General features: G+C 41.8%; 1 protein-coding gene across 4 annotated transcripts; it reads left to right on the top strand.

Moving 5' to 3' along the window:
- The first annotated feature begins 435 nt into the window (after nt 1-435).
- Nucleotides 436-20,269, top strand: UNC93A (unc-93 homolog A). 4 transcript variants are annotated; one of them, XM_075748574.1, is made up of 9 exons: nt 436-547; nt 650-852; nt 3,319-3,409; nt 4,215-4,444; nt 7,223-7,348; nt 10,220-10,437; nt 11,569-11,704; nt 13,307-13,438; nt 19,730-20,269. In XM_075748574.1, exons 3-9 carry the CDS (start codon nt 3,363-3,365, stop codon nt 19,993-19,995), a joined length of 1,155 nt encoding a protein of 384 aa, XP_075604689.1. In that variant the 5' UTR covers nt 436-547; nt 650-852; nt 3,319-3,362; the 3' UTR covers nt 19,996-20,269. The 4 variants fall into 4 exon arrangements, with proteins under 4 accessions (XP_075604689.1, XP_010299831.1, XP_075604688.1 ...); XM_010301529.2 differs by having other exon boundaries at nt 3,228-3,409; XM_075748573.1 differs by lacking the exon at nt 3,319-3,409.
- The last annotated feature ends 132 nt before the right edge of the window (nt 20,270-20,401 follow it).

The following is a 20,401-nucleotide window of genomic DNA, read 5'->3' as shown; positions in this document are numbered from 1 at the left end:
TTTCCACACTCCGGAGGAGGGGAAGGGAAGTTGCTTTTTCATTTATCTGCTCAATCCATGTTTCTTACTGGCTTCTGAGTTGATGGGAAAGATGGGGGAAAATTATTTTTATGAGTATGGCTTGGTAAATTTGAAACACCGAAGCCACGGGGTTCACCACGGGTGAAGATTCTCCCACTTGCCAGCAGCCAGCAGCCTTGTTTTGGTATGCTGCCTAGATATAAAGCTGGTGTGTGCAGGCAACAGCGTAACACAAACAGTCTCATTTCCAAGTACGCTTTTGTAACGTTAATTAAGCAATAGGCCCAATACGGATTTCTGTACGATCTTTTAATCTTTGCCCTTTATGGATTTGTGTATCTTTATGCCAGACAGGCATTTCACTGCTTGCAATTTTTTTCTTCTGTGCTAGTGATAGGAGAGAGCCATATAATGTACAACTTCAATACTAAAGTCAGGCGAAGTGCTGCAAGTGATTTGTATAGCTATCTAATAAAAACTGACTGATGTCCTTTGGGAGTGCTCGTTATTGCCTCAGTCACTACAGGTGAATGAGTAACAACTCTGTAAAGAGTTTTCAGTATCAGAAAAAGTAAAGTTCACTGGCCAATCCTCAAATAATTAACAACTCTTTCCTCTACAAATGCAGTGAGAAGTGACCTTTCCCAACAAAACCTAAGCTGTTTTTCTCCAACTCAAAGCATCCCCTGGAATAATTGGATCAGCTCTGCACACCGGCTGACCTTTTGTCTTGTATGAATCAACATGGAAAGGAATCTTAAGAATGTTTTGGTCATTTCTTTCGGATTTTTACTTCTCTTCACTGCTTATGGAGGACTCCAGAGCCTACAGGTAAGTGGAGCATCTCCCACTGGCTGAAAGTGTATCATCAGGCCAGCTGGTTGTGTGAAACCTCTCAGTCTTTCCCTGGTTTCTGTGAGGACGGCATGCACAATATTTTTTATGAGGTGGATTATGACGTCAATTTGGTGCAGGTTAGTATCCCCCACTGTATCCCTCACTCAGATCCATAGCATTTACTAAATATATTATTCTAGTACTTCTCATAGTTTGAATACTTGTGTATTGCTACTTCTTTAGGTTCACAAAAGCTGCTTGAATGAAAACTAAATTTCTCTGAGATTTTTCTGAAAAGAAGATAATACAAAATGGAAAACAAACTCCATTTCTGGAAAGGGTTTGTTCTGAATATTTGTAATTGCTATGATATTATTATTATAAAGCAATGTAAAATAAAAAAAAGTGTATGTCCAATCCATTAAATAATGTAAGTATGAAATAATACAATAATTCCTGATGTCATGATGTAACATAATAATAAAAAAATATTATTTTAAATCAAAGGCAGCTGTGGCTTGTATTGGTTTGTATTTAACATCTTAAAACACAGTAGCAGAGATGATAGTTTCTAGAATGACTTGAACATTCGGGATACCATCAGAGCTGGCTTGTTGAGTATGGCCTTACTAAATGACTGAGGGTTACTGTTGCTGTCTATGAATACTTCAGAGTAAATAAACATGAGGACAAACTTTTCAGACTAGAAGACTCTGCTGGTCTAATGACAAATAAATGGATATAAGCCATCCATGAGGAAGTTTAGACAGTATATTAAAAGACGATCCTGACCAATTGGGTTCTAGAAGGATTTTCCAACTGGTGTGGGAATCTGTTTGCTTACAAAGTGCAGCTTGATACCAAACACGATACACTTGTTTGCAATAACAAGGGGTTGACCTCACTACAGGAGGAGGTCCCTGCTAGCTCTGTACATCTGTCTCTCTTCTTCTCTCCTTGAACATTTTCTGTTAGCTGACACTGTCAAATTCCAAGTTCAGGGAAGTTCTGCAAAAACAGTCCCAAAAATGGATGGAGATGTTACAAGCTGGGCAGACTAATGAGGAGGGGAATGATAAACCCAAGAAACCATGAGTCAGCCCCACCATCTGAAATGGTGCATGCTCAGGTTAAGTGCTGGAACACAAAGCCTCCCCTAACGCTGCAGGAGGCCATGGTGCTGATTCATGAAGTCGCCTTCTTCTCTCTCCATTTTGTCTTGGTGGTTATAGAGGACTTGCTGAGACACAATCAGAAGTAGGTTATTTTATTGTGTTGTAGCCTGCAGGAGAAGCATTAAAAATGTGCATCATTTATGTCAACATTCCGCCACCCAAAACCCAGTAACAATTAAGATCATCATATGATTTTGGAGTCCTGGCCCCTAATTTTTGGAAGCTGTATCTGACAAAACCAGGCATGTGGTATTTCAGAAATAAGACCTCAGTGATCAGGAAGCCTCTTTGCGTTTTTACAAAACAACCATTCCGATTCCCAACTACATTGACACTGCTTGACAGAGAAAATTCCCTCCTCACCTCACTGTCCTGATGCCTGCTTCTCATCAAGGGAGCCTCACAGCTGTCACCATGGTCCTGCATGGCCAGACCACGCAGCCACCGCAGGGCTTGGAAGTGTTGGGTGCAGCTGCCAGCAGCCTCGCTCTCCTCCAGTGCTCTCCAGTGCTACCCCCTCGCTCCCCCTTCCCCTCTTCCAAAATCATACCGGATCACGTAAGCTTTTAATGAAAACTAACAGGAAAATGTTGATAAGAAGCACCTTGATCTTCTCATTGCAACTTTTACAGTAGCAAGATAAGAGAACTATTTTGAGCATAAAAATATAAAACCTGTTTAGATGAGTAAAATCTTAATCCTCCCTTTTGAAAATGTGAGCGAATCAATTACTTCCAACTACAAAGGGTTGCTATGAGCATATTAGGATATTTGGACCTTTGCCTCTGAAGAATTTAGAAATTATCAGACCTGTAGTTTAAAGCAAAGAATCTTCCATTGTTGCTAAGTCAACCCTTGCAATGCAGATCTGAGGATATTCCTGCCTGAGACAAAAAGGGAAGGCCAAGAAAAGAGGTTATCCTTCATTCAGCTTGCTTTCAAAGAGAAACTCAAATGAATTACATTAAATAATCAAAGGTCTGACTTACCAAGGCTTTGAATCTGAGCAATCGTCATCTGATTCTGTATCATATTTTCATATAAATCCATATTCAGGCTGCTTTGGGGAAAGGAGACAGTAATACCCAGCCTCAGTTTCTGTGTGTCTATTTCTGCCTGAAGCCACTTTCTGTACAACATAGAAACATGTGCCTGTGATAAAATTTGTCTCAACCGCTGGTTTTGTCCATGCAGAGCAGTCTCCACTCAGAAGAAGGCCTGGGCGTTGCTTCCCTAAGTGTTCTCTATGCTGCACTCATCTTATCGTCCATGTTCCTCCCTCCAGTCCTCATCAAGAAGCTGGGCTGCAAGTGGACCATCGCAGGCTCTATGTGCTGCTACATCGCATTCTCCTTAGGGAACTTCTATGCTAGCTGGTACAATTTAAATACTTTAACCCTGTCTATTGTGTGTGAACAAAATCAGTAAGGGAGAAGTTCTTTCTTATTTTTCTTCTCAATTCCTACTCTACCTCTGTGTTGCGGATCTGGAAGTTGGATGCAAAAGGTGTTACCCGCAAAAACCAGGGATAAATAAATCCGGTTGCAGATGAAGCAGCGAGGTGAAAATGTGCAAAAAACCAGAATGAATGCATCCATCCGCCCACCTGAAGCTGCTTTTCTAACTCATGTATGTAGCAGAGATTTCCATTCAGAAAAAAAAAACAAACAAAAAACCAAAAAAGCCCCAGAAGTTTCATTTTAAATCCGAATGTCTTTTGGGACTGTTTTTAAAAAGATTAAAGGGAAGGCTGCCTTCCAGCCAGTGGCTCTGGGAATAGAGGACCACAGGAGGAGGTCAGCTCCTGCCTTGCCCTTTCAGAGGGGGATGAACAATTTACCTCTGCTCTCCAGTGACAGGGGATGCAACTCAGCAGAGGAAAGTTATTGTGATCCATCTTCTGAAGCACAGGTGCAATTTAATGCTCTGTTACAAGAGGATAGGGCACATGAGCACAGGCCTAGCCGGCCTAGCCAGCCTAGCCCCTGGACACAGCTGGGACTGCTTGCACATCTCAAACTTCGTAAGACTGGCCCTTTCTTGGTTCCATTTAGTAGACTTATTGAATCACACAAAGGGTAAATCTATTTCTTTGATGTCTATTTTTATGTCTGGATCTTTAGGCAAATGATTATTATGCTAATGGCTGATAACTATGCTAAATAAAGTGTTCTTTGGCAGGTACACGCTAATCCCTACCTCTGTGATCCTGGGTTTAGGAGGAGCACCGCTCTGGTCTGCCAAATGCACTTATCTCACCATTGCTGGCAATTCATATGCTGAAAAAGCAGGAAAAAATGGGAAGGACATTATCAACCAATACTTTGGGGTCTTCTTTCTGATATTTCAGTCCTCTGGCATCTGGGGAAATCTTATCTCATCCTTGATATTTAGCCAAGCTTCCGACAAAGGTAAAATATATTTAAAAATCTTGGTGCTTCTTTGTGTAAACACAGCTAGTTCTAGATGGTTAAAAGGTAGATTTCTGTAGCTGAGCTGGTGGCCCTCTATTGCCTTCATAGTCAGTGGAAATGGGCACTTCAGATGTGACTTAGCTCATCTGAAGGTAGATGTCTGAAATAGATGGGCTAAATTGCTCTCTGGAAGTGTCTATTTTCTATCAACTCTTCATCAGCTATAAAGAGAGTTCAGACAACTAGCTCACAAATAGATGTCTATTGAATTCCTTTTGAATTCCACTCCTGTGTTGTAAAGCATAGATAGGCTGCAGGCAGTGACAGTCTTTCACATCTGACTTCTATTTAAAGTGGATTAAAACAAAAGGCAAAACACTGAAGCAGCCTTTTTGCAAAGCTTGTAGTATTGGATTAATTTGCTGTTAAACATTCAAGGTTACTCAAGCTGATGCTGGTGCTTGCTGCAAATGAGTGCTTTACAGAATTGTCAAGAAGAAATAGAAGTAGCTGTTGGCAGGAGTCTGCATGCCAGGGCTCCTCTGCTGTATTTCAGGCTCAGACAGCAGATGCCGATGTAGCTTGAAGAAGTCACTCAACAGCGCTGCCCTCATTTCCCATGCTTGTAATTGGTGTAAGCTTTAAAAGGGCAGTTGTGAAGATAAATTAATACTTGGACACCACCTTAGAGATTCAAAGTGTAACAGTGTATTATCATTGCAGTCTCCCATGCCTTTCCTATGCTGTCAAAGTCAGAACAGGATGGACAGGGAAAGAGCTTTCCATATACACTGCTGCTACGAATAGCAAGAAGTTACCTCTCTTCCCTGTCTCAGTTAAACATTATGTCCTCTGGAGGGTATTCAAATAGGTATTAAGTTAAAACTAAATGTCGGGGAGCTGGCATCAGGTTTTAATCTTTGAATCCTTGAGTTTATGGCAAAGCAGTTGTCACAGGTGTGATACTTAGGGAGAATCATGCTTTCTTTAAATGCAAGCAACTATAGATGAAACACCATCAAAGCAGAATGCTAAAGGACTGCATCAAGTGCAACAGAGCCCTCCTGACCTGATCACTGAGCCACACGATGTCTCAGGAGGGAATGGCCATTCTGGTTTCATTTGCAGGGCAGAGGCTGTGGTGCAGGATTTCAGGAAATGCTGTGTTCCTGGGTGGTGTGCTGTGAACAGCTCTCAAAGCCACAGGCCTTGCATATCTTCACAACGGTGATGAGCAGTCATACCATAAGCTTCCCAACTGTGCCTTCACCGTGAGAGTCAGCTTTAATCTAGAGGGAGTTTCTTGGGGGACAAGGGGGTAAGGATCTCCAGTCACTCACTTCTTTTCCTTTCCTCTGACAGTGCAGCAAAGGTATCCACCCATATTGTTCATATACTTAAAATGTATAATTTCACTGAGCAGTTGCAAAGATCTGGTATGTATCTGCAGAATCAAAATGCATAAAATTCAGACATGTGTATACACTTGACATATTGCCCACATCGCTGCATCCAGATGCAGCAAGGCAAGCTACACCATGAGGTAATACTACAACAGAAGACAGCAATCAATGTAAATTATAAGAGTCATCCTTTCTCACTTATCAATATTGCAGCCTTATTTAGAGGAATGGAGCAAATCCTGCCTTGCAGCTTCCATATCACTAATTGCATGTGCATCTTCATCTTCAGATGATGCATGAACAGATAAAAACTTGTTTTGCACACTTCCACACTTTACTAGTGTGATTCACCTTTTGCATATGGTAATTTTGCTCAGGGTCTGTTTGTTCAAAACTGTGTAGTGGTAGCCACTGGCTGTAATAAGGTAACGATTTTCTTTATGTTATTAAGTTTTATCTGATGTAGAACCTAAAGTTGTTTATGAAGCTAGTTAAAGAGCTGATTCACATTGCAGCAGCTTTGATTGGAAGCAATGAAGAAAAATACACCAAAAGTAGTTACACAATAACCCTAATTGAAAAATTATAGATCAAGTCCTGTTTTTGATCATCCTTCCCCACTACACAGCTCATTCAGGCTCACACTTTGGGTTAGCAGTCTTTTCTCTACAGAGAAGGTACTGGAGGAAGTGGGTACCGTGTCATGGTGACACACAGGGTGTGTGAGTACGCACGTGTGTGGCTTTGACACATGCCCAGCACAACACTGATGTGATTGAACAAAGTAAAGGTCTTACTCCAAACCCTGCCAAACTGTTATAGTTTCAATATGTACTCAAAGAGTAATAAAGCCAGTAATAAAGTCAGGAAAAACTGATTTCTTGGAAGACTGCATTAGTGGGTAATCATAATTTGAATTTATAAAACAAAAAGGCATCTTGGGGTGATTTCTGTTGCTATAACACATACAGAAACTATCTGGAGAGTGATAATGTGCTCTGGCTGTATCAGCTCAGTGGTGGTGTACACTGAGGCATCTGTCCTGTGGGGTATTATGATTAAGAGGTACAGATACATACTGGAACTTTGAGTACGCAAATTGAGCTTGGATTCAGATTTCAGCCTCTGGCTTTAGTCCAAGTCTCCATGTAACCATCAATTCAGTGTTCTGTCTTGAGCAACTATTTCTGTTAAACCAAATTTTTGTGTGTTAAACTGGGATTCTGAAGCTAAACATCTCTAATCAGGAAGGATTTGAAACCAGGACCAATCACCGAGCATTGGATTCCCTTCTCCTTATATCATTACATGTAGTGTGCACTCATCTGATGTCTTCCCTGACCTGCCTTTCTTTTGGTTCTTACTGAATTAGTGGAAGTCTCAGAAGAAAACCTGGCATGCTGCGGAGCATATGACTGCATGACTGATACCACTAACGCCACTGGGTCAGCAGAACCCTCCAACTCCTTAATCTACACTCTGCTAGGGATTTACACTGGTAAGTAATTCACACAATCTTTAATGACTATCACTGATGGGGAACCTACTATTTGTGAAGCCTAGCATGACTCTGCAGATTAAGTTTCCAACTTCATCCTTCAATCCAATTTGCTAAAAGGAAATAAGATATGTCAGAGCTGTAAACAACTCCTTCCTAAATAGTTTCCAATGCTTTGTGCCAGTGCTGTGTCATTTTTGTCTAAAGGAGCAAGACACTCTTTACACTTTGCACCTGGAATAAAGCTGGAGCCCAGTATGGTCACCCCACTGTTTCACCCACAGTCAATGTTACTCTGCAGACCAGAATCAAAAGTATGCCCACATCGCAATTAGAGGATTACAGCAGCTTATCTGGTTATGCATGGAATAGTTTTAAATTCACTCAGCTATCATGAACTAGTTGTTACTGCGGGCGTTGGGCAGATTTATATATGCATGCAGAAGCCCAAGATGCAAAGAGCAGCCCAGCTAGTGGTACCTGAACTCACCAACTTCTAGTCATCTGGGGATGCCTATCACAACGGGCAGGTGTCCTACCACATGTAAAACAGTTTTAGCACAAGAAATGCTCTGTAATTAGAGGTGGACCTGAACCATGCCTCCCAGAACATGCAGTCATTTGGGGGGGGAGGTTTTTGATCTGTGCTGAGATTTTACAACTTCAGTCAATTCTTAGCTGTGATGCTTGAATTATACTACCTTAGTGTGAAAGGCGAAGATAAAGAGAAGCACTAGGTGAATTGGCATGTCTCCCATTTAGTAACTACAGCTGCTATAGACCTCCCTTGCATAAGGCTAGAAAGGAATCAAAGACAGGAAAGGCTGGTGCCATGAAAAATTGAAAAGACAAAAATAAATGCGCAAAGATTCATTCAGTGACGAAAGTTCAAAAAGTATCCGGCTCAAAACAAGTTATTCTCTGAATAAAGGGGAAGTATCTGACAAGGCAATATGTTACCTTAGCTCTGTTAAAATATCTTTGCAGTCTCTGCACATAGATGTACTCTCTATGCTGGGAGAGATGCACGGAATGTGTCATACACTCAAACAGAGAGTATGTGATCTGCTCAGAGCCAGCCCTCACCGGACAAGGGCATCACAGCAAACCCTCCCTCCTTCCCCAACCTCCATTCCTAATTGGTGAGAAAATGCAAAGAATATCCCCCCACTTCCCTTCCAGAGTGTGCTGGAGCTGATGCCTTTCTGCTCAAGGCAGGTTTGGCTCACAAGTTTAAATTTAAATTTGATGACTAACACACAGCACTCCCTTAGGCTTTGCTCATGCAAAATGAATGCAACCCTGCTGTCTACTGACCCCGCGTCAGTAGGGTTTCATTTTTCTTTTAAGCTCTTAATAAAAGATATGTCTTTTCCTACCTTGAGGGAAACCAAATAGCTAAATATTTCATTCACAGACTTTTTTAAAATGTCTCCTCTATTTGGTTGCTGAATACATATTTCGCCCAGCTTGGGTGGAGACAATAACGGAAAAGCCTTTTGTTGTTTAGTTTTCTCAAGACTGTGGATGTTTCTATTTATGTTCATACCAACCACTATTAAGCCATGCAGTTACTTATATCCTATAATCACTCTTGATTCATTTGACATATTTGTTAGAATATTTGTCCTGCAAATGTGGATGTCCTGCTCTCTCCCATATAAGTCCTGCAGTCAGCCCACAACCCCTAATAAACACCCTGGTAGAACTGACAGTGACTTACATCACGAAGGGTTTACAGCTCAGTCACAGTGGAGAACTAGGACACTGGAGAATACAATTTCACTCTAGGAGACATGGATGATAAATAATAAGCAATAAAAAATTGAGGCCAATTTAATCTAAATATGCTCATGTATTTAGACATTAAAAGTTCACAGGAAAGAGCATGCCCATACACAGTAACATAGGAGCACGTTAAACAGGCAATGTGGATGGGAAGAGGTGCCTGGTTCTCCTCTTACTTGGAACGCCACTTGTTTCCATGGATGGAATTCTAGTCAGCATAAGTAAGAGAGGAAACATAATCATGCCTTGCATCTGCAACGAAGCAATCAGTTGTGAATCTGTGGCTGCTTAATGTATATTATGAGCCACAGTTATCTTCTTATAACATGAAAAAAATTGTATTGATTCACTTTACAAGCAAGAAACCTAGACTGATATACACGATAATTTTCTGATTAAATACTCCATGCATTCTTTCATATGCTGCTTCTGCTAGGAAATTATGGAAGCTGTAACTTCCATCTTTTTGCAGTCATCCAGAGTTGCTCACTATCATCTTTAAAATAGCACATGTTCTGTACTCAAAGCATGGCTCCGACCTGACCAAAAAAAAAAAAAAAAAAAAAAAAAAAGCAGCATATACTAGGATCCAAGACAGCAGTTCTACTTCTAGCCCTTTATTTTTCTTTCCATGTATGTGAAGGAAGATTCCCCCTAGCCATGAAAACCTTGGCACTGGAAGTGAATATTCCTCTCTCGTGTTGATTTAAAGCCTTTTGATAGCTCCCGAGGGAGCTGTTTCTGGCCAGCTCCCGTCCCCGCGACCCCTGGTTTGCCCTGGAAGGGTGAGCGATCACCCTCTGTGGCCGTGCAGCTGGCCGGGCGGCTGTCACAGCAGGCCAGTCACAGTTAAGCTGAGGGGATTTGCGAGGTGCGCAGCTGTATGCAGAAGATGTGAATGTAGATCAGGCCTTCTTGTTTACACAGAAATGGCCTTTACACTGAAGCGGAATCAGATGCATCTGCCAAAACATCCCACAGAGAGCTAAGCACTAAGTCAGAACAATAACAGCAGCAAGCGACTTCCCATCATTCTTCCAGCATTCCTCATTTTTTCATGAACTTTTTGTTTTGTTTTTGCAGCTAGTGGTGTGCTAGCTGTGTTGCTGATTGTTATATTTCTGGACCAGATCAAATCTGACCAAGCAGAGACTGAGAAAGAAATACTAGAGACACCATCCTTTTGGTCTACGTTCCTAGCAACTTTCCAGCATCTTAAAGATAAAAGACAGTGTCTTCTAATCCCTCTGACAATGTACAGTGGGTTTGAACAGGGATTTCTTTCTGGTGACTACACAAAGGTGTGGATGACAATGAAAATCTATTTGTGTGTGATTGATTTTTGTGCCTTTGTGTCTTACTATTGCATCTGATCTATATTTACTTGTTAAATGAAGATGTTTTCAATGGTGATTTGTGGTTTACTAAATTACTGCTTCCTTCTGCTTGAATGAACTCTGAGTGACATCTTCAAACAGGAGAGGCCAGCAGTAAATATGTCCCTTGGAACAGCCTTAAAAAGAACACTGTAGAGTGTTTAACTCACCAGTGGAGGCCACAGCAGAGAGCTACAGGTTCAAACTCTTCAGCTTGTTGTAAATAACAAACTGGGAGGAAAGCCAGAAGTCTGCAAAGCTTTTATATCTTCCTTCCTTCTGGTTTCCCTAGAGTTTGTGTAAGTGCAAGTCAGCACACATACCATGTATTTTATTTTGAGAACCTTTGTGGTAAAAGGGCAACCCCTCAATGGGGCTGGCTGAAAGCCCTCACCAATCACTAGGGCAACAGGTCCAAACCCTGACGGACTGAAATGGTCAAAACCACCTCTGCTCCTCCAGCTTCTCTATAAACCTAGACACACAGCAGATGTGTTCTCCAGACATTTGTTGAGAAAGCCTCCAAAGAAAGGGGGCAAACTTCCTGAGCTGCTTATTTGACACTTAAGCTTTCAAAGCTTGCATATAAGCAGATGGAAGAGTGCGTTTGCTGCTGTGTTTGAATGGATTCAAAGGGGCACTCCATGGCTACCTCCATTGGCTGTATGCTTTTACAGATGAGGTCCTCTTCAGTTCTTGGGAGCTGCTCTGTAATGACTGTAGTGCTCACTGTCAATTTTCACCTCTTGGGCTATGAAGTGAAGGGCAAAAAATTCCTAGCGCTGCTTCCAGCAGTTTTATTTGCATAGTGAGCAGTGCTTGTTTCTTTTCCTGCTTGTTACTGTTTGCATGGCATCAGTCTGATTGGGAACTGGATTAGAAATATCACTGCTGAAGGCCAACTATGTCAATATGCCAGACACTTGTCAGCAAACTCTGTAGCTGTGCTCCTTTGATCTCATCCATGAGGGCTATTTACCAAATACATTTACCCTTGAACCTTAGCTGCATATTTTCACTGAAGAAAATGTGTCACCACTGTCTCTTCTCTTCCAGACCTATGTGACCTGTGCCCTGGGGATACATTACGTTGGTTATGCGATGATCTGCTTTTCAGCTGTAAACTCCCTCTGCTCTCTGCTCTTTGGAAAGATCTCTCAGTTCACGGGTAGAAAACTTCTGTTTGCATTAGGTATGTAATGGTCGCTTGAAGGACCGATCACCTCATGTAATATATCAATTCCAGTGCTCCACCCTTTGCATGCATAAGAGCTCACTGCCAGCTATCAATTAAAAAGCCAAAGTCAATCTGGAGGCAAACTCATTCATGAGGAAAGAGGCAGCACAGTTAACCACTGTATTGAGATCATTGCCTTACATCACTTTGCTGGTGGTGTAGTTCACCCTGCTTTTGAGGGTGCCATCTACTCAGAAAGTACCCTACAGCTTTGATGCTTTATAGCTCTAACACAACTGGTGATAAATGATCTTACAACACAGATGTTGAGGTCTACGCTAGACCTGCGGAGGATTTCTCCACTAGGGTGAAACCTCCTCAATTTTATGGAGAGAAAGCAACTGAGAACCTCGGGAGATATGCTGTTTATTTGAGTCTCAGCGGACGGTGAACTTGGAAATTTCAGCAACCAGTCTGGAATTTCAGGAAAATTTTTAAGTTTGGCCTGATGTCCTTTTCACTACTTGTTCTATAGGGAGAAAAATGAAAGTCATATGTCAGCATGTCAGGCTAGAATAACTTGAGGTCTTGTGTATGGGACAGTAATTTTCAGGTTGCCATGATATGAGATTTGTATATTTAAGAACATTTCTCTCTCCAGAGAACAGTGTTCCAATGAATAACAGAGTAATGGAGGCAGAAAAATACCGAGAAATATTTCATTTGTGTCCCTGTATCCAATAAGCTATTTATACTGAAGTGTACTAATATGTTACTTCCACTACACAGTAACCTGTATTATTAGAAACATCACTGACTGAGTCAATGTGCATCTAGACATTCTAGGCATTTCCTCCACAGGAAATTTTAAACCTGTGCAAGGAAGAAGAAATATAGAGTCCTTTATGCTACAGTCAGTAGTTCAGAAATTCTTCTGCATGTATCTGTATGTCTCACTCTACAAAGCTAATTTTAGATTAAAAAAACATAATAATAATAATAATGATAATAATAATAACAACAACAACAACAACAACAAAAACTATAGTGTTAGTAATGCAAGACCTCTGAACTTCTCGGTTCTGTTTAATGGTCCTTGTACTCAACCTGTGAAAGTGTGCCTATGGGGGGAGGAATCAGTGACTCATCTACAAACTGCTTTTTAAAAGAAAGACAAAAAGTCACCAGACCCTCTGTGTATCTTTAACTGTCTCCTCTGGCCCTGAAAGGAAATCTACGTTTAAGGACTAGGTAAGGAGAGCAGGAGGGTGCTTCCTCCTCCTTTCCACATGTCTCACATGATGACTGCAAGTCTTTCAGCAGCCCCTTCTTCTACTCAGTGGCAGTTCTTGTCCTTTGCGCTAACAGCCATATCAGTGCTGAGGATCTCTTAGCTCAGGACACTGCTCAGAATTATTAATTAAAGACTGTCAAAGGACTGCATTGTCTTGCATTTCATGTGATATCAACTCAGTCAGTGCAAATATCAGCGAACCAGAAAGATTTTCAGATTGCCTTGTGCTCTAGTTGGGGGAAGAATTTGAAAGTGTCATCTACCACTATCTGTCCTCTTTGTAATTGCATTTATATTTCTCTTCTTTCTTTCTAAATCAACAGCTACAGTTACAAACACGGCCTGTATAATAGCATTACTGCTATGGAAACCTCATCCTAAGCAGCTTGCTGTCTTTTTTGTATTTCCTGCTCTTTGGGGCCTAGCTGATGCCATTTGGCAGACACAAACTAATGGTAAGTCCTGGTGACAATGAAATGTATTCTCTTGAGATATAAAAATCTGCATGTTTGTATTTATAAAACAACGTGTGCATAAAAATGATAATGGGTTTAAGACAGCATCTAAAAGAAATACGTGAGCTCATTGGAAAGTAGAAGAAATAAGAACAAGTTGAGACGAAGAAAGTAAAATACTCATTAAACAAATTTTTCCAAGATGAAGAGAGAAGAACACTGCAGAAGATGCTAATGGATATTCAGAATAAATATTCTTGAGGAGTATAGGTATTTCAAAGAAAATTAGAAAACTAAGAAGAATGATACATTTAGTCTGTCTTTTGCAATAAAGGAGAGCACTCTGGATAAAAAAATCAGCTCATAGCTCAGCAACAAAAGAAGCAAATTGGCTGTTAGGAGTTATTAGAAAAAAATTGAAGGAGAAAATCACAGAGAGCAACATTGTGTGACCAAGTAAATCCATGCAGTTCTGATTTGCTCCATTTCAAAAATCATAATCCAATGTGATAAGGCATAAGAAGGCAATAAAAAGCAGCAGAGTCACGGGACACTTCCACTTTAAGGAAGACAAACAAACTAGAACACTTTAGCCTAGACAAGTGATAAGTAAGGAAAGCAGTCAGTAAGATCCTTAGTAATATGGAGAAGGTGATTAGAAATTCACTATTTCTCTTAATAGCAAAACTAGTGGTACCAAATAAAGTTATCAGGCAGCAGGCTTTATAGAAATCAAAATAAATGCTTTTTTCACACAATGCATAATCAAAGTATGGAATTCATTGCCAAAAATGTAAATGTTTTTGAGCTGGAATTACATCACTTCAGGGGCAAATGCTCTTGAAGGCTATTAAAGCCTAGTGGTCCAGAGGAAATCTCCAACTCAGAAAGTCCCTATGTCTTTGATTGAGTCAGGAGGGCATTGGAGGGGGAAAGATTGATGTATACTTGTCTCATTTCTCACACTTTTATGTTAGGAGTCTGTTACTGGAAGTATACTGGAAGTATACATTGGACTTCTTATCTGATGCATTACAGTTTTTCTCATCATCTTTTACGTTCCTCTGCTTTGTGATACAGTACAATTATTACGTACTGACAGTTCAGATAATGAGCTGATCATAGAATCATAGAATCATGGAATCATAAAATCACAGAGTCATAGAATGGTTTGGGTTGGAAGGGACCCTAAAGACCATCTAGTTCCAACCCCCCTGCCATGGGCAGAGACACCCTCCCCTAGACCATGTTGCCCAAAGCACCATCCAACCTGGCCTTGAACACTTCCAAGGAAGGGGGCAGCCACAACCTCTCTGGGCAACCTGTTCCAGTGCCTCACCACCCTCACAGTAAAGAATTTCTTCCTAATATCTTATCTAAATCGACCCTCCTTCAGCTTAAACCCATTACCCCTTGTCCTATCACTCCATGCCCTTGTAAACAGCCCCTCTCCAGCTTTCCTGTAGGCCCCCTTTAGGTATGGAAGGCTGCTCTAAGGTCTCCCCAGAGCCTTCTCTTCTCCAGGCTGAACAATCCCAACTCTCTCAGCCTGTCCTCATAGGAGAGGGGCTCCAGCCCTCTGACCATCTTTGTGGCCCTCGCTCCAACAGCTCCATGTCTTTCTTGTACTGGGGCCCCCAGAGCTGGACGCAGTACTCCAGGTGGGGTCTCACAAGAGCAGAGTAGAGGGGCAGAATCACCTCCCTCAACCTGCTGGTCACACTTTTGATGCAGCCCAGGACACGGTTGGCTTTCTGGGCTGCAAGTGCACACTGCCGGCTCATGTTGAGCTTTTCATCAATCAGTACCCCCAAGTCCTCAGGGCTGCTCTCAATCATACAAACCAATTTCCATCAGGGATTATTTAAACTTATCCCTCAAGGAAGTTCTCTTATAGAGACTAAAGACAGACTCCAAAATGCTGGAGACAGTGAGAAAGAGCCATAGTCTGTGATGACTTAAAGCAAAGTCTGCTGATGACTGTCAGTCACGCTCTTTTTAAATCAATGCCTGTGTCAGTAAGACAGTTAAATGCTCTCCCATCTGCTCCTGCATTTTGCTTCTTATTTAATGAATATTGTTTTCCTCTATCTCAAATTCATATTTGGCAGATGCCATAGGAATATGCATGTGACAGAACTAGCTCATCTGAGCCCACATCAGGTTATGTGTCTTGGCCTCCCTCCTTCTGGTCCCTCTGGTTGCTTCAGTAGCTTATATAATTTCACCCACTAGATAAATTATCATCTTCCTCCTGAAGAGCCAAAGGGAAAACACCACAGGCCTTTGCCCAGCACTGATCTCCTTTCAGTGCCAGCCTCTACACACAAGAAAGTGACCAGCCAAACTTCTCTGTTCCTCCACAAGCTCCAGCTCATATGTCTTAGAGAAGAGCTAATACATACATCAAGGGACACCCTCTCATCTTCTCTCATCCTAATCCACAGCCTTCTGCCTTTGGTACAATTTTTAAATCAGTGCTCTCATTATTCAGGTTCATGGAAGGACATCATCAGTGAGGATTTGGTCTCTCTGAAGTAAAGTTGTTCATTTCCTGCTTCTTCAGCAACAGTCTTCCTGAATGTTCATCAGGCTACTTCCCAACACTCTTGAGAGCCATATCTTATTCTTCCGCTAGGATAAGGGACCTGCCCTTTATTCTGCTTCTCTTTTTTCCAGAAAGCCTTGCCCTCAGACACTTGGCTTCTTTCAGAATCACAGAAGGGTTGAGGTTGGAAGGGACCTCTGGATGTCACCTGGTCCAACCCCCTTGCTCAAGCAGGGCCACCCAGGCAGAGCCACTTATCCAGGACCATGTCCAGTTAACTTTTGAATATCTCCAGGGAGGAACACTCCACACCCTCCCTGGGCGACCTGTACCAGAGTTCAATCACTCTCACAGTGAAAAAGTTTTTCCAGATGTTCAGAGGGAACGTCCTGTGATTCAGTTTGTGCCCATCACCTCTTGTCCACTTTTTCTGGACACCACTGAAAACAGCCTGGCTGCATCCTCTTTGCACCCTCTCTTCAGGGATTTACATACATTTGAACTGTCCTTTGAGAAGGACATCTCCTCAGTAAGGTCCCTGCATGACTGACAAAGATGGACCTGATACCCTTGTTAGGAGAAAAGGGATAAGTACAGAGGACCTAAGTGTCAGAGAAGGTGGCTGGGAAGTGGCTGCAGTTCCCATCCCAAGATGAGGCATAAATGGTGGTCAACGCATCATGCTTACTTGATGACAAGTGAAGTCTGCAGTGCTGTGACAAGACTGATCTCTATTACAGCACTGTAACAGGTCATCTCCATTCCCAAATTCCTGCAGGATACTTGTGAAAATTTCACGTTTGTGTTATCTGGGAAAAAACCCCAAATGTTCCTTATGCTTGCACAGCATCTTTTTTTGTCTGTACCTTCTTCAGCTGTTCTACAGCGCTCAGTTATAAAATTTTTATAAAGAGTTTGCTTTGTCACATTGTCACACTGAAACACCAAGTAATGTCATGAAATCTTAACAGAGGTGCAGTGATATTATTCCATAATGCTGGATCCCAGAACAGGATCTTCAGTTTGACATGCCCATTTAGGACTAAATCTCTTCCCCCTTTCATCAGTTTTATACAGATATACATCACATGAGAAATTCCCAGCTCCAAAGGCTATGAGGTGAGATAAGACCTCTAAAACAGCATTGGGGACCGAGGTCTGTGGTCCTTCCTTTGGCAAGCTCCCATCACTGCTGCTTGGGACTCAGTAGATTAACCACTGAAAAAATACAATGGCATTGTGCCGCATACTTAAGGCATTTTATGGTAATCAAAGACGCTTTACTTTGGCCTGCCGTGGCTAGTTAATACTGGAGTTCCCCCTAGAGGATATACAGGCTCACAGTAGGTGAGTCACTTCATTTTATAAAGGTTTCCTAATATGTTTGTGTATGTGTGCGGACACTGTCATTTATTTCCAGTGAAAGCTGCTTCATTTCAGAGTGTGTAGTGCCCTCTCTTATCTAACCTGAACACAGACGCTATTATTACCCCCCTGGCAATAACTGCACTTGGAGCATAGCAGTTGCGTAGCACAGAGCTACTGGGTAGACTACAGTAAAATAAAGTTCTTTCCAGGTATCTTTAGCAAGGATATGAATCAGTCTGGAAAGTTTATAAACCTGGACTCAAATGATTTCCAGTAGTTCTGTTACATACCCATGCCTACTAGTACCAGGGGAAGGAGTGGGAAAACGGCACTGGTAAACAGGAAGGATAATTTCCATGGAAGTGAGCTGCAAGAATTCAGAGCTGGCAGCCTTTTCACTGAGCCAGCTCGGCAGATCTTGCTGAAGCTTCAGCCAGGCAACTTGCACCACATTGCACTCAACAGCATTTGTGGTAGGGGTAAATGTTTAGATTTGAGGCAAAACCACCATTGTGCTCCTCTGTAACTGCTAGTTAATACCATATATGCACCCTGGAAACAAGAACTTTCCAGCCAAGTCGGCCTTTCCTATAGCTGAACCTTGGACTAGATCCCCACTCAATTCTCCATTGTTTTGATCAAAAAATGAAGGCTTCAAAATAGCAAGGGAAAGCAGGTACCAGCTGAAAGCCAAAATCTTTACACATCAGAAACCTTCCTAAATTAAATTCTCCTCACTAATGCCTTTTCAGAAGATAACACAGGGCATATCAGCAAAGTTGTATGAACAACTTGTACTTGTTCATTTATTAGGCAAAACTAAGAAGGATTGTCAAATAATTCACACTATACTACACTCAGGCAGTTTAATGAATTAAGTATATCTTGTGATGCACTTGGCCAGGTTTTCCATCATGTCTAAATTGAATCATTCAGTAAATGTCCTCCCATAGTCATCAGGAAGCAGTGAATTTTTACATACAGATGATGTCTTCCCCTTCTTAACAAAACTAAAGGGTTAGCTGACCTTACGCAGATTTCTAGAGAACTTTGTACTCCTCTGTGCCTTTTGGCTGAATGTGCATATTTGAAACAGATGTGTTGTTAGACACACAAGTGGGTGAGAAGAGTCAAAGTTCATGATATACCTCCCCTTCCCTCCCTGCACACCACAGCTGAATCAGTGGAAACTCCAACTTCTTAATCACCACTGATGCTAGCTCAGCACCTGGAGGAAAGCAGGCACTCTCCCTTTCCCTGTGTGCCCAACCAGTCAGACCTGGAGGCTGGGAATCATTCCCTGACTCCCAGTTGTGAGTGTGCAGCTACCTGAACTCAGTGGGAGCTTCCCAGTGAACATGACTGCATTAGGATGATCAGCTTAACTAGGTCTCTATGTCAAGCAAGTTTTCCAGTTGGTGTCCAGAGGTTCTGTATGCATCAAGGATATTCTTTTTGCTAACGGATCCAGAAGCTGAAAATTTGAAAACCTGGAACACAGGAAGTTCCATCTCAATATGAGGAAAAACTTCTTCACTTTGAGGGAGACAGAGCACTGGAACAGGTTGTCCAGAGAGGTTGTGGATTCTCCTTCTTGGGAGATACTCAGAACCCATCTGGACGTGATCCTGTGCAACCTGCTCTAGGTGATCCTGCTCTAGCAGGGGGGTTGGACCAGATGATATCCAAAGGTCCCTTCCAGTCCCTAACATTCTGTGATTCTGTTATCTCAGAGAGGCAAATCTCCTTCTTAGGCAGGTGAAAAAAATGGTTTGAAGAACAGGTAGACAGTGCATGCAGGGTCCATGCAGGTTCCCCACTAAAGTGGTGAAGGATGGCAGCAGGGAGGTCCCTATGGTTCTTTGATCCTTTCTAGCCCACACTGAAAGAGCAAGTTGGTCCTTAAGGATCCTGTCCCTACACAAAAGTGCCTGTTCTTCGGAAGCCTGTGAGGACTTAGTATAACCATAGCAATAGTTACACATGGGGATGCTACAGTGTCAAGGGCCATTCCTGGCCATCTCCTCTTACTACTTACTTGTCAGTGCAAAAACCTTTGCTTTTGTGGCTGATAATTTGAAAAATAAACTTCCTGCCATCTTACTTCAACAAAACCCATCCTTTCTTTTTTCCTCCCATTTTCTTTTCCTTTTTCTCTGATATTCTCTATTTTGTCATTTTTTTGTTCTGTTATTTCACTTATAACAATCTCTGGGAGTGCAAAAATGTTTTAAGACGAAGCTTGTATTTCCCTTTCTCTGACATTTATGAAGAAGGGTCTATCATCTTCACCATTGTGCTCTACTGATTCCCTTTGCAGAAAATATATGGTTTCAGACTTAATCTTCACAAACCATGTCTCTCCTTCCTTCTAGGACTCTATGGAATTTTATTTGAGAAACACAAGGAGGCTGCCTTTGCCAATTACCGTCTCTGGGAATCAGTTGGATTTGTCATTGCTTTTGGTTATAGTACCAAACTGCAAGTCTACATCAAACTGTACATTTTATTGTCTGTGCTTGTGTTGTCTATGGTGATGTATGGAGCAGTTGAATACCTGGAAGCTAAGAGCTCCCCTGGAACCCCTACTACTACAAAGAAGGAAAATGTAGGACCCCTCACCCAGGAAACACTCATGTAATCCAACAGGGTCAGAGCGATGGAGGCAAACCAAACTGGCCAGCTCCTACAGGCATGTCTCCGAGGGTGTTCCAACATGTACTGTCTCCAGAAAGGAAGTAAAGGAACAGATTTCAAGGCCAGTATAATGCATATGTCTTAGGAGTAAAAATCTCTTTTGACATCTCAGCTTTATAAGTGGAGATTATCTGACTTCACCCTTTCAGACAGATGATAAACTAAATGTTTTCTCTTTTATTAATTAATAAATGTAAACAAGACACTTAAAGTTCTCATATTTTTGTATCTGTGGATCAGACCTAGTACCATAGCTTTACAATCAAACCAGAAAAGCCCATATGCAACATTAGAAGATGACAGCAACTGGGGTTGCCCAGCAGACTGCAGACAACACACATCATTTCATG

This window comes from Balearica regulorum, chromosome 3, assembly GCF_011004875.1.
Source record: "Balearica regulorum gibbericeps isolate bBalReg1 chromosome 3, bBalReg1.pri, whole genome shotgun sequence".
NCBI classification, from domain to species: domain Eukaryota; kingdom Metazoa; phylum Chordata; class Aves; order Gruiformes; family Gruidae; genus Balearica; species Balearica regulorum.
This window is presented reverse-complemented; position numbering and strand designations above follow the sequence as displayed.